Raw genomic sequence first — 15,253 nt, 5'->3', positions numbered from 1 at the left:
AGCATCCAGCATCTTATGTTTGATCTTGAATCTATCCACGTATCTATTCTCACATCTCTATCTCTGATTGCTTTGCTTCAGATTTGACACATTATGCCCCTGTTGATTGTGTGAACAGAGGCAGATTCACTGCAGTTCAGTCCAAACCGAGACACGCTTTAATGTCCGCTTGAGTTTTATAACTGTTAAGATGTTATTAAGCTGTGCTGTTGCTGTGTATTTCCACTTCTTCTGTGTGTTTTCACTCTTTAACATTCATCCATCTGTACGTCATTGTGACTCCATGATAACCCTCTCCTCATCTCTGTGTCTCTCTTCAGCCGGTGGCTTTTGTAATTCTCTCTGAAGGACGGATCTTCAGGTGTAGTCGAGCGTCGTGGGAGAGTTACAGGTCAGAAATCCCTCCTCTGTCCTGTGTGCTTTAGGGCTTTCGCTCGCTCTCATTGGCTGAGCTGCATGCGATGACATCACTGGATGGACCCTCCTGTTGCTTTAAACCTGCATGTTTATTTTTCCTCATTTTGATCTTTTGCTTGAGTTGGAAATCCTGCTTGTGCATCCCATTCTTTTTCTCCTGGGTTGTGTTGAGATTTCTTTCCCTCACTTTTCCTGCAGTTTACCTTCTTTTCTTCATTTGCAAAAGTCCACAGAGTGCGTTTGTTTAATCTTTTTTTTTTTTTTTTTCTGGCTTCATGGTTCTTTGTGTTTGATTCTGTGATGTGTGTTTGAGTTTGTTTTTGTGAGGCCTCCGTTTCCTCTGTCTCTCTCTCCTCTCATATATCTTGCTTGTGCTTGATCACTATAATAAAATGACGTTATTATGTTATTGATGACTTACCAATACTCTGCTAACAGCAATGTTATTTTAGTATCAGTAATTTTCTTATTTTGAATGTTTTTATTTCTATAATTTCCTTATTCTTATCATTTTTTTTCATTTTAATTTTGGTTGAAGTTTTACTAATTGTTTTTAATGTCTATAATTTTTGTTTATTTGTTTCAGTTTTAGTTATTTTAGTACATTAAGTTAAACTAAACAAAAAAAACAAAAAAATGTTGCTTTGACAAACAGTGGTCAAAGTGGTTATTTTTTTAAATAATTTATACATTTTTTTTCTTTATGTGAAAAATCGCTATTTATAATTATTTAATTGAATTTAATTATGTAATTTAATTATTTTATTTATAGTTATTTTATTTAATTATTTATATTTATGAACGTTCAGATTTTAGATTTAATTTATTTGTATTTATTTTAATTAGATATAAATGTATTTCATATTTATATAATGTTTATGAAATATTTATAGTCATCTAATTTATTTTATTTTGTTTATTTTAATTATTTTACTTTTATTTATTTATTTGCATTTATTTTATTTATCTTTTATTTACATCTTTTAAAGAACATATGAGTTGTATTCATATGTATGAGTTATACTCAAATGTATGAGTTTATGAGTTGGTGTTCTGAATGGTTTCTAGGGTGTTGCTAGGTATTTTCTTCCTGTCTAGCATGAAATGAGTCCTTCACCTTTGTGATCTTCAGGTCTCTAGATATGGCTCGGTCCTTCAATGCACTTTGGTGAGATGTTTTTTTTTTTTTTAATCTGTTTTTTGGTCCAACAGCTGAAAACAGTGCATCTGATGACTTAAAGTAAAGCACCAGCTCACCTCAGCTCAACACAATCAGCAGGTTTGGACTGTAGTCTCTCGCCCAGTTCATGTTCTGGATCTGAGTCGAGAGAGATTTGCAGCACATTCTTCAGTGGAACTCGATCCAGAGTTCAGAGATGCGATGAGAGCTGTTGTGTTCGTCAGAGCGAGCTGTGATCATGTGGTAGTTTATTGTTAGTGGGACGTGAGCATTTAAACTGACGAGCAGTTCTTGGCCAAAAGTCATTGCATTGTGGGTCGTCAGAAATCTGGAATGAAACGTATCACTGTCTGGCTGTCAAAATGAGCATTTACTCTCATGTTTGCCAAGTCCCAGGCGAACACTGTGGAGGTGCTGGAAGAGCCGGAGGATGCTGGGAGTTTTCACAAAAGAGCCCAGAAGGGCTTTTTGTCCATCCTGAACCTTAAATCCGAGCGTGAAATCGCTGCCATGCTAAAGATGGTGCCGTGTTACAATACTGAGCATGGAGTGTGACAGTGAGGAGCGTCATGGGGTTTTACTCTTGTTTTTAAGAATCGTCAGGGCAGAAAAAGGCACCTTAATTAACAGGAAACATACTGATGTATTGTACAATAAAACCGCTGTGTTTGTGGAGCTGCTTCAGCGCGGCCCGCCGTGAGCGGCTTTATTCACTGTCAGCTCTCTGTGAGAGACTGGTTTTGTTTTGAGACTTTTATTTTTTCTTTAATTGTCTGCAATGGTGTTTGAGTTCATTTTAATTCTTAATTTAAAAAGGGTCATTTTAAACATTTGTGGCATTTGTTTTTCCATATATAATGTTGTTGTTTATAAGAAACAACATAAATAACATTCAGTTTAAATAGCAATCAATTTAGTTTTTGTGACCATTTTTCATCCTCATTTACTCTTTGAATTAGACTGTTTATATATTAATATTTACTATATTATTATATTCACATATAATATTCACAACAAGTTATAACAATAACATTAAAAAAAGTTAATTATTTTAGTTTATATTATTACTAATTATACTTATAATTAGTTTATATTATTACTATATTATATTGAATTGTGACGCATCACAATGTGCATCATTTAGTTTTTTTCAAGCAGTAATTACTGTAGTTAATTTTCAATAAATAGTCTGTGTGGACTGGGTAGAGATTTGTGAATGTAAGATTATGTCACAGTAAATGAGGCTCTTTTGTTATAAAACAGTAAGAAAAACCCGGTTTTGCACGACAGATGGATACTGAGTCCAGAAATGTTGACAGAAACCGAATCTTTATGCTGGTTTCAGTTTTTGTCAGTCTGTTTTATTGCTGTTCATCTGAAACTCTGCTCGTGTCGTGAGGAAGGACGGGCCGTAATATAAGCCACTCCTAAACCTGATCGCCCACTGTGTGTGAGATTTATTTATATTCAGAGAGAAACTGAAGATTCCTGCTTATGTGCGCGCACACACACACACACACATACACCGTGTTAATGATGCCCATGACGGCACACACTCGACCATACACACGCAAGATGACCACCACTCACTGAAAACAATCCAGTCTTGTCAAGGTTAAAGGCTTTCTCACAGCACCTGCGTTTGGACATCACAGTCCAGACTCCTGCCTCTGATCTCTGCCGCTGGGGAATATTTATAGCCTGTGAATATCTAAAATCAGTTCCTCCCTTATTCTCACTCTGCTCTGTTTTACAGATAGTGTTCCTCTTCTGAACAACTTTCTGCTTTATTTCAGACATTAGTAGCTCCTGAACAGTCAAAGTTATGTAGGGTCCAGTCAGCTGATCAACACACAAAAACCCTCATTTCTCCACTTAGTCACACTTCATATCTTAATAGCATTGCATTAGAAACCAAAATGACTTATTATCTCTCATGGCATCATAACAACTTAGTTTTTAAAATGAACTTTAAATTTGTGCTGAATAAAATGTTAATGTAATGTTTTATAACATCATCTGAACTGAAAGATTATAGCGTATGAACTTTAAGATTCTTTTGTGGAATCATGAAGTTTAACGTTCTTTTATAGCATCATGAGAACTTTTTGAAATTGCATTATGACATCAGAGGAACTTAAAAGTTATTTTGTAGTATCATAGGTATTTAAGGTATAAGGTATTATTTTATGGAATTTTAGGAACTTAATTAGAAACCTAAAGGTTCTTTTATGGAATTTTAGGAACTTAATGGTTCTTTTATGGAATTTTAGGAACTTAAAGGTTCTTTTATGGAATTTTAGGAACTTAATGGTTCTTTTATGGCATTTTAGGAACTTAAAGGTTCTTTTATGGCATTTTAGGAACTTAAAGATTCTATTAAACTTAAGTGTTCTTTCATGGCATTAAATATTATTTTATGGCAATACAGCTTCATTTATAACATTGTAGGAACTTAAAGTTTCTTTATCATTGTAGGAAGTTATGTTTTCTTAAAGCATTAAAAAGGTTCTTTTAGAAAGCTTCTCTTATGTCATCAGTCTGTAAAACCTTTTTTGGAAGCTTTATTTTTAAGAGTTTAGACACGCTGATGTTGAAAATTAAGATTTTCATTTGACTCTTTTGATGGAGCAGCAGAGGTAGTCATTATATTTTACAGCGCAGTGACATGAGTGTGTGTGTGTGTGTGTGTGTTTATCCTCTTAAATGCACCTCACTTTCCTCTCATGTCATTTGTGTTCGGTCCTGCAGCTCATGAAGAGCATGTGTATTATAAAGGTCTCCGTAGCTCTGCCTAAATATAAGTTTTTACAGGGACTGACCCTTCATCGGGCTTTTGTGTGGTCACGTCAGCGCTGCACAGATGGACGGCTGTAATTACATGTGAAGCTGCTATTTTCTGTCCTTTGCATTGGGTTTCCATTACCTACAGTTTCTGTCCTGAAGTTATTTAAGGCATGACCGTAGCCGTGCTGCAGCTAGTTTTATTTAGAAGGATATTCTAAAGCCTTTTGCAGCTTCATATGCAATACATACAGTGGCCCCAAAAAGTATTATTTAGATGCTTGAAATGTCTTAAAATGTTAATGCATTTATCATTGGTTCTTCCTGCTGTTTATGTGAACTGTTAGATAGTTTAACAAGTGTTTTTTGTAGTTTGGTTGTATGTGGGCATTAATTGCACGCTGCCGCTCCGCAGGGCCGTGATGTCATGAAAGATACATCACATCTGATGCCAAACCACCGCAGTATTTCTGGGGAGTTCTGTCAGTAACCGCATTCTGTTGCGGTTACAGGACTGTTCATGTGCAGATTGGTAGCAGACATGTTTCTGTGTGATTTAAAGTCAACATGCAATTGCAAGCAAAATGCAAGTGCATTTGCAACCCGTTTTACTTCAGTAATGTGCATGCATTTTCGATCCAATCAAATCCTGATACAGCATAAAACTAGTCCCTGTCCTACTTTTTCCCTTGCATATTTTTCAGTTTTGCTCAGAAATGCATCACCTTACTGGACTTAAAGGCATTGTATACATCACATTATTTCATCTGAATGCCTAAAGAAATTTGTTACCAAAAATATGGAAAATAACTTTTTGTAACTAATAAATGCCACAATTACATATGCAACATAGTGAGATCATGTGACAAGTTTTATTTACATTCATTTAGATGAATATAATTTATAATAAATTATTTTTTTATTATTCAGTAAGTACATTTATTGATAAATATATACAAATGTGATTATGTAGGCTAATTATTATATATTATGTATAATGGTTATATATGTAATTTGATCTAAATTATGTATTTATAAATTGTATGCATGTACTTCATTATTTCTGCAAAGTTGGACATTACTGTAAATGTACATCGGAGTAGTGGTATTTTTCTTTCCTTTTTTTAAAACTTATTTATTTATTATAGGATGTGTTGTGGGTGAAAGACAAATTCTCAGATTTTTGTAAAGGAGCAACAGGGGCCTAAAGAGCAAACCGCAGACACACACACACACACACACACAGGCTCTTGAAGCATGAGAGGCTGCAGAGAAAGAAAGGGATTGTGGGAGCTGCCAGCAGGCGTAGTGGGAAAGCTGATTCTGGCAGAAAAGCGTTGTGGGTCGGCAGATAGTGGCATCGATGGCTGTGCCAGAGCGAGAGGAGGGACACAGTTGGCAGGCGCTGAATGTTAGAGAGCGGACACATGCTTGCCCAGTTGGCAGGACGCCACCCTTTAAACCCAGCCTGCGTTTCTGAGGCTGTGTGTGCGGCGGACGCCAAACAGGTGCTGCACATACTGCAGGAATCCAGAGCATTAATACAGGAAAAGAGGGCTGTGCTTGAAATAGCATGCTGCCGTACTGCTCATCAAATACTGTGTCCCTGTATCTAATCACCTCCCTACGTTGCATGTGCAATCACTGCATACTCTTTTGCATACTATTTTTAAAAATAGTAGGTGGTATGCAACATACTGTACTGTGCAATATGCAGTATTACATTCTAGACATTATTTAATCAGAATACCAAGACATTATATATTATATATATATATATATATATATATATATATATATATATATATATATATATATATAGAGAGAGAGAGTATATTATAAATAAATTAGATAATAAATTCTTAATATATGCATATGCAAATATATTGTGTATGTGTGTATATATTTGTGTGTGTATACACACACACACACACACATATACATATATATATATATATATATATATATATATATATATATATATATATATATATATATATATATATATATATATATATATATATATATATAATATTTCACGTCCGTATTCATTTTAGAAAATGTCATGCATATAAATCTGTATGCTGGTATAGTATGCATACTGGATAGTGCAGATGTATTAGTTTGTTGTTTTTCCCTGCACAGTGTTTAGTCACTCACTCATTTTGATGGATTGGGATCAGGGTAGAACCAACTCGGTGTTCAACTAATCAGGTCTGACATGTGAATGAAGCTTTCTGGGAAAGTGCAGTGTGTGAGAGGCCACATCATGCGCACACACACACACACACACACACACACACACACTCAGGCCCAGTCTTTGTTGATTGTTTACCGTGTGTGTAATTCTCTCCTCACACACACAACAGGCTCTTTGTGTTTGCGTGAGCTCCTTCAGCAGACCCTTGAGTTGGTGACTTCGGCTTCGACAGCATATTTCTGTACATTAAGGGTCAATGGTAGTGTGAATGTGTGTGTGTTTCCACCCCGAGGCTGTAAAAACTCATCTGCCTATTGATCAGTGATTGTTATTTACAGTGTTGATTTCCAATGCATCATTCACTGGTGTTGATGTCCTGGAGGGTCAGTCATGCCGCTTTGATTTTATTTGGGTTTCTGTCCAAACAGACTTTTCTGTAGATATCTGATGGTTTTTGGCACCAAAACCAGTCAGGATTTAATTAGTCATGATCAGTTTCCACCTTCTATCTGACCCTTCTCTCATGTCAACCAGTGTTATGTTGTTGATGCTCATTCACTACAACAGTAAAATTAAGATAATATCAGTTGAAATTAAATACTTTTTCTGCAGAAATTCATTGATATTTTGAATGGAAATGTATAAACATTTTCTGATTATTTTAGGAATGTAGTAATAATAATAATAATAATAATAATGCACAGTTAGTACTGCTACAACTGCATATAATATGGTTATAAATACACAACGAAGGCCAGAACCTATAAACACGGAGTTGAATTTGATGTTACAGTCATTTCTAAATATAAAAGTTATTTAAATATAGAATGAATGCAATGCAAAGAAAAGTGTTATTGTATTTTTATTGTTTTATTAATATTTTATTTTAATATTATTTATTTTATTATTGAACAGTTATCATCAGGCAGTGTTTTCATCTAGGTTATTTATATTGAACAGTGATTTTATTTTTTATTTATTTTATTTTATTTAAAATGATCAGTCAGAAGAACAGTCTGTTTTCCAGTGATGTTCCACTTTTAAAAGCATTGTGTGTATATTTTTGGTTTCTTGGTAAATCTATGTTCTAAGGATACGATAAGTTTCCTCTCTCATGTTATAAGTTCTCATGTAAATCTGAAGAGCTGATATAAGCTGCGCATTGAAGTTACAGTCTGTCTTTGCTTGGGACCGTTTAGTGTTTCCTGTGATCTTCACATGTTGAAATGATGTTCTGTTGCGTTTCCTGTGTCTTATTACATTACGCTCTCTTCACTCCATTTATTTTCTTTCTGTCTTTGAATCTCTCTGGACTTTTACTCCACAGAACAATAAAGTGCAGCACGTATGGAAATCATTTCTAGGAATCTGAACACTTGCCGAGCATATGAGCATATCAGCTACCAATACTAATGCATTTCATTTTAATATATTTAAGATCAGAGAGAAGTGTTGTTCTGCTTTTATGGTTAATTTTTATATAGGCCTACATGTTTAGTTGTAAAATGTTTGTAAATGTAACAAATATTATTTAAAAATAGCTGTGTGTGTGTGTAAGAATCACAAAGTAAAATTTTCTAAATTAACAATATATTTTAAAAATGTTAAACATAAATACAAAATATATAAAAAATATATTGTTTTTTTTTATGTGTGAAGTTCAAGATTCACAAGATCAAGTGAAATGTTTAAAATTAGCAGATGTCTTAAAATTTAAAATGAAAATAAAATACAGTAAAAATACAAAATATATATATTTTATATACATTTTTTATTTACCATATTTGTTATTTTAAACATTGTACTTGACTGATTATCTTGAACTGTACACATTTTAAATAAATAAATAAATATATATATTTATTTATTTATTTATTTAAAATGTGTACAGTTCAAGATAATCAGTCAAGTACAATGTTTAAAATAACAAATATGGTAAATAAAAAAATAATAAAATGTGAATAAAATGCATACAAATAAATAAATATATACAATATATTTTTAAATCTAAATATATTTTTAAATGTGTAAGTTTCCAGATTCACACAGTCAAGTAAAATGTATTTGAAATTAAACAAATATATTGAAAAATAATCAAATGAAAATAAAATGCATATCAATAAATAATAAATAAAAAATATTTTTTAATATATAGTTTAATATTCACAGTCGGGTAAAATTAGTTTAAAATACCTATGTATTGAATAAAAAATTAAATGCATTTAAAACACATTTAAAAAAATAAATAAATACAAGATCCACAAAATCCATCTTAAATTATATTTCAGAGCTGCTTTTGTCAACCAGTGATTCCTTATTGACTGATTTTTTAATTGAAATGACACGTTGCAGCATGATTTGTCGACCATCACTATTACTATTGCTCACACTCAGTTGATTTCAGCAGTCTAATAATAAACTATTGAATAGGTCCATAACCCATCAGCAGCCTCCTATAAACAAACACCCTAGCAACTGCATAGCAACACCCGAGCATAATGGTGGAAAGATTTGCACAGGCGAAAGTTGCTCACGTGTTGTTTAAAAAAAATAAAAGCTGCAAAAATCCAGTTTTCCGCGTCTCTGTAAGCAGATACAGACCATGCATCTGAAGTGACAGATCGGCGTGGTAAATCTCCAGACTCTAAATCTGGGTTGTCATGGAAACCTTTATGTCAGGTGTCATTTTTCTGTCCTGAGGGTTCGCTGTGGTTTGTTGAGCTCATGATGCCTCTATATTACCCATCCCGGTTTCACTTCCCAGTGAGCGCAGATATCAGATCAGGGGAATTCCTGCATAACCAGCAGGTCCCAAACCAGCTTCCAGTCATCGTCAGGCACTGATGTCACTAATTACTGGTGGTTTCTGTGTTACTTGAGCACCTGAATCTGAAGTGTTTTTAGCACACGGGACAGTAATCTCAAGCTCTGCTAACAGGCCGCCGCTGTCGCTGATAGAGGATGTTTGGGCTTTCTCTCGCTCACCGATGCTAATTTTAGTCGCTTGTCATCGCGTTTCTCTTCTCTCCTTCCAAGAGAGGCTGTTTGGCCTGAAGCTGCGGTCATTCGATATGAGCGTTACGTAAACACCGCTTAACTGCTCTTTACTCACAGCAAAGTACTATGAATGAATACAAATACTACAGTTTACTCAGAAAGACACGATATTGGAAAAACGTCTGCAATATATATTGCTATATATATAAAAAAAAAAACTGAATTTTTCACCAGATGACTTAAAGGGCTAATGTAGAACAACATATAGTTATTTTTGCTATAAGAACCAAATTAAAACTATTTCAGTAACTATCAACGGTTTCAAAAAATTGACAATTCATTCTCAGATTTTGACACATTCAATATGATTAAAATTATGATGTTAATTGTGATTATTATTAGCCTAAATAAAATATTAAACAAAATAGTGTAAATGACTTAGTGTAAATCAGTGTCTATCAGTGATACTATCAGACTATCTGATTCTTATTATAATTTTCAATTTTAAATATTAATTGGGCTCATTTTGTACCTTCCATATTGAGGATTAATTTCTGATACATGTAATGTTAATACTTATTGTTTATTGTTATCAATAGTTTTCTGTTATGAAAAGCAAAAATAAAGATTAATACGTGCACACACTGTAAGTCTAATACTTTATATTATATGCAAATTACAAAGGTAATGATTTATATTAATTTCTTTGTTTCCATATGTTAAGTATTGGCGCTTTTATTTTGGCTGTTTTCTGTTGATCAAATAAATATAAATAAATGAACAATAAGTGCTGCACTTCACTCTGAAACATGAAACACTTGTATTTATTAAATTACATCACAGCCTTTGCCATTTGATAATCATATTGCAGCCCAAATTCTATCATCTTTGGATCAGTAATGATTTAAGTTTTTTAATACTCTGAAGTACCATATTAATACCATAGTGCATGAATATGGTAATTATAAATCACCAAGGTATCATGATCATTGTGTGGAAATGAGCAGTATGAATATATGTATCTTGTGTTGTGTAAAAAGTGAACTGTGGTGGCACATATAATAAAATCTGTTGGATGACTAAACGACACGTGTCGGTGTGATCATGCATGATTCCTTCATGCGATCGGCTTCTTCGTGTTCAGTTGTGGTTTGTTGTATCAGAATGTGTCAGCGGAGCTCGTAGACTGACTGGCGGCCGTCTTATCTTTCTTTCTGTCTGTCGCTCTCACAGAGGAAACATCACGCTGCCGAAGATCCCAGAGTCTAACATGGCTCTGAGCGTGTTAGGCGTGTTTCTGGGATTGCTTCTGGAAGTTTCCACACACGGACCCTCCAGCGTTCCCAGAAGCTCATGGAGGCACGATGGTGAGTGAAGGGTTAAAGGTTCTCGTCAACAATGAAACCCCTGCAGGTGCCACGTGTTTGCTGATACTATTTGTGATAAAAAACACCACACATCTAACTTCCTGTGCTTATAAAACCTGCTTATTAACATTGATAATAAACCAGCATATTAGAATGATTTCTGAAGGATCATGTGACTGAAGACTGGAGTAATGATGCTGAAAATACAGTTTTGATCACAGAAATAAATTACTGTTTAACAGATTCACACAGAAAACAGATGTTTTAAACTCTAAAAATATTAAAAATTTTTACTGTATTTTATCAAATTAATCCATTTTTTAAAAATTTTACTGATCGCAGACTTTTGAACAGTAGTATATGCAGTTTTATCTTAAATTAATGCTTTTATTCAGCAAGGAAGCCGAATAAAGTCATAAGTTGCAGTAAATATATTTATTATGTTACAAAACTTTTCTATTTTAGATAAAAGCTGATCTTTTGACCATGGTTTCCGCAAAATATTCAGCAGCACGACTGTTTTCAACATTGATGATAATCAGAAGTGTTTCTTGAGCAGCAAATTAGCATATTACAATGATTTTTGGAGGATCGTGTGACACTGAAGACTGGAGTAAATTCAGCTTTGATCACAGGAATAAAATACATTTGAACCTATATTCACATAGAAAACACTTCTTTTAAATTGTAATAATATATCACATTACTGTTTTTACTGTATTTTTTGTTCCAATAAATGCGTAAAAGTCTTCTTTCAAAAAACATTTATAAAATGACAACCCTAGATTTTTGTAGAGTATATAGTACAGTTCAGAAGCATGTTTAAGCAGCACAGGAAGTCATGTGTGGTGCTTTTGACACACATGTGGTGCTTGCAGGCGTCCCATAAGGGCTTTGGTTTGCAGCGTCTGTTGGGTCTCTACCAAAAACACTGGCAACCTGAGAGCTGCGTGTAGTACACACACACACACACACACACACACACGACCGGCAGCCAAACACAAACTGAAGTGTGCCAGTGACACATAAATCATCATCTATGAATGCACATGCTCAAATATACTACATGTAGTATATAAATATAATTGACAGCCTTAAGTGTTCAAGATCCACAACCATTGCTTTTTGGGTTCTTAATATGTGATATTTAATGCTGATTAATGGCAATTTAATGGCAATAATAACAGAAAAGGATTTGAAAAGAATCTTTTGCTGAGCTGAATCTGAATGACACGCACCGTTTGGATGGAGACGTTAGTTTTATTGTGCTGAAGATGAAATGAATGACTCATGAGTTTGACCGCTGCTTTATTCGGAGCAGCTGCTGCTGCTTTCATAGAGTTCAGGATCTCCTCTGGAAGAGATTGGACCACAACCAGCTGGAGAATTCTATTTTTACTGCTCAAAATTCTATTTCATCTATTCATTCAGCAGACAGAAAGAGAAGCAAATATTCCAGATCTATAAATTATCTTTTTGCTTCTTCAGAAAATGTTCCACATCTCTATAAATATGGAAAGATTTGGAATAATTAAGATTATTTAATGTTTGAAATAAGTCTCTTCTGCTCACCAACACTGCATTTATTTGACCCAAAATACAGTAACAATTGTGAAATATTATTGCAATTTAAAATAGCTGTTTTCTATCTGAATATATTATAAAATGTCATTCATTGCTGTGATCAGCATTCTTCAGATTTCTTTTCCGGATATTTTTCTCTTTGACTTTTCAGTTATGTCTGATTTACCCACAAACCCCGTCTGATGTGCGCTGATCTGTGTGTTTGTGTAGATGTGAATCTGCTGGAGTTCTGGGAGCCGGACGTGTTTAACTACACGACTCTCCTTCTGAACGAGGAGCGCGGCGTGCTGTATGTCGGAGCTCGAGAGACCGTCTACCAGCTCAACATGAGCAACGTCTCAATCAAGAGCAACCAGGTGAGAACGATTCCAGCCATCTGATTCCTAATACAGCTGAAGCCTCTTTTAAAGACTCACACACAGCGATGTTGTATTGATTCTGTTCTCTCAGCTGCTGTGGAAAGTTCCAGAGAACGACATGTCCATGTGTATTTTAAAGGGGAAATCTAAAGAGGTAATGTGGAAAAGTACTCAAAGTGACCTTAATCTGGTTATTCTATCACTGACGGTGGATTCTTTGTAAATATTTGTGTTTTTAATCTGTGACTGAAATGGTTTTTTGTGCTCATGTGACAGACAGACTGTCGAAACTACATTCGAGTTTTGCAAGTGCTGGATGAAGACACTCTGTATGTTTGTGGGACTCACGCGTTTCAACCCCTCTGTGATTATCTGGTGTGTACAAGCATTAGTATTGACCTCATTAACCTTTAAATCATTTCAAGTGTCACCTAAACTTGAAAACAAACACTCATCTTTATAAGATTGTGTTTGGGAAGCATTTTCAAGTTATTTAAATCCTGAACTACAGCAACCAGCTCCCAGATAAATTGCATTATAACGTTTTGAATAACATTTGATGCCAATAAGTATTGAAAAAGAACATTTTTTAACTTTTTGCATTAAGCCGAATAACAATCAAATCACCCAAAGCAACAATAACACTGAAAATGCAGCTGTTATACACAGGGTTTGTTTAAAATAAAGTTTAAATGACACTGTTTCATGACTTCTGCAGAAGAATATATCATCTTTATATAATCTGAGCTAAAAGCACTTTCTGTATGATCCAGTGTTATTTTAACATTATACATATGCTTTTATAATATTGATTATTAAATATTTTGCATTTAATTCTTTTATATTTAAATATCATTTTAGTTTAAGTTTTAGTAGTTTTGTTATGGGCTTTTGTTATTTTTATTACTACTTTTTCCCAAATATTTTCAGTTATTTGCCATTGCAGTATTTTAAAATTTTAGATGCTTTTTATTTAGTTATAGTAAATATTTAATGTAAATGTATTTTTTAAAAATTTTTAAGTTCTGGTTTTAGTTGACAATAACATCACTGCCTGGATTTTTAATTTTAGGAACTAGTTCTTCCGCAGCACAAATGCTTTGTTAGCCATTTCAAACTATGTGACATTTTGGTCTGTGTCTATATTGTCAGAACTTCCCTGATATTTTGATAACAATGGCTCTGTTACTACCTTTCTGAATATTAATACAGCAGTTTCCTCTTTTCTGTCGCCACAAAGTCTGATTGCGTGATCATGTGAACTTTATACCTGCTCTATTTCTTACTTTGCTTTCACGTTATACTAAAACTCAAAAGTCTTTGAGATGCGTCTTCATCTATCTCTCGCGGTCTTGTTTCTCTTCAGTCGCTGCAGAGTTTCCGTTTGCAGGACAGAGCAGAGGACGGCCGGGGGAAATGCTCCTTCGACCCGGCCCAGAGCTTCACCACCGTGATGGTTGGTGAGTTAATGCATTAAAGCACATCTGCAGGACAGTCTCAGTGTTTGTCTGCTGTATTTCCAGTAGTACTGACTGGCTGTTTGTTGTTTAGATGGTGAGTTGTACTCGGGAACGGCGTATAACTTCCTGGGCAGCGAGCCGATCATCTCCAGATCTTCTCTGTCTCAGAGTTTACTGCGCACAGAGTATTCAACGTCCTGGCTCAACGGTACGACGCTAATGAGTCCACCGCGGTATAAAACAACACAGTGCACATATGAAAATATAAGTATGCAGCAAGAACAGTTAGTGCAAAATCAAAAATGTTGGATGTTGACACACATTTACACTCAAAGTGCATCCAGACCATTTAATAAAGCAAAAACTAAATCAAAATCATCAGCATTATGAATTCAGTTATTGAATACAGTTGTTATTGAAAACCAAAACTATTAAAAAAAAAATTTGTTAATTAAAATAAAGATGGGGGAAGAAAATTGAACTATTAGATGAAAAATTTAGAAATGTTGTCTTGGCTACAAACTGAAATATGTTTGTTGATACACTGGAATTACTAAATTAAAAATAAATTAAACGTAAATAATATAAAAAATAAAAGCTAATACAAATGACAAAAGCACATAAAATCAGTAACAATAAAAACTATATTTGTTTATTTATATATATATATATATATATATATATATATATATATATATATATATATATATATAGATAGATAGATAGATAGATAGATAGATAGATAGTACTAGGATATTCATATCATAAACAGAAAAGTATTAATGTTAGTATTAATAAACCTAATATTAAACACCAAAAATATAGAAATAAACGCTAATTCAAAATATTAGTAAACACTATAATAGTGTGTAAATAATGCATAAATATTATTTGCATATTAATTT

General features: G+C 33.8%; 1 protein-coding gene across 5 annotated transcripts in view; it reads left to right on the top strand.

Moving 5' to 3' along the window:
- The window catches only part of LOC306862554 (semaphorin-4D-like), a 55,543-nt gene that overhangs the window by 24,625 nt on the left and 15,665 nt on the right, over positions 1 to 15,253 (top strand). For all 5 annotated transcript variants that reach the window (XR_013783580.1, XM_079405427.1, XM_079405426.1 and 2 more), the window contains exons 3-9: positions 321 to 391; positions 10,812 to 10,945; positions 12,740 to 12,885; positions 12,980 to 13,042; positions 13,165 to 13,263; positions 14,255 to 14,348; positions 14,440 to 14,556. Coding sequence is in view for 4 of the 5 variants with exons in the window: in XM_079405427.1 (XP_079261553.1) it covers positions 10,849 to 10,945; positions 12,740 to 12,885; positions 12,980 to 13,042; positions 13,165 to 13,263; positions 14,255 to 14,348; positions 14,440 to 14,556 (616 nt within the window). In the remaining variant the exon portion in view is untranslated. The remainder of the gene's footprint in view (positions 1 to 320; positions 392 to 10,811; positions 10,946 to 12,739; positions 12,886 to 12,979; positions 13,043 to 13,164; positions 13,264 to 14,254; positions 14,349 to 14,439; positions 14,557 to 15,253) is intronic.

Source organism: Barbus barbus (assembly GCF_936440315.1).
Source record: "Barbus barbus genome assembly, chromosome: 43".
NCBI classification, from domain to species: Eukaryota; Metazoa; Chordata; class Actinopteri; order Cypriniformes; family Cyprinidae; genus Barbus; species Barbus barbus.
The sequence above is the reverse complement of the archived record's forward strand: the minus strand, read 5'-3'. Positions and strand labels throughout refer to the sequence as shown.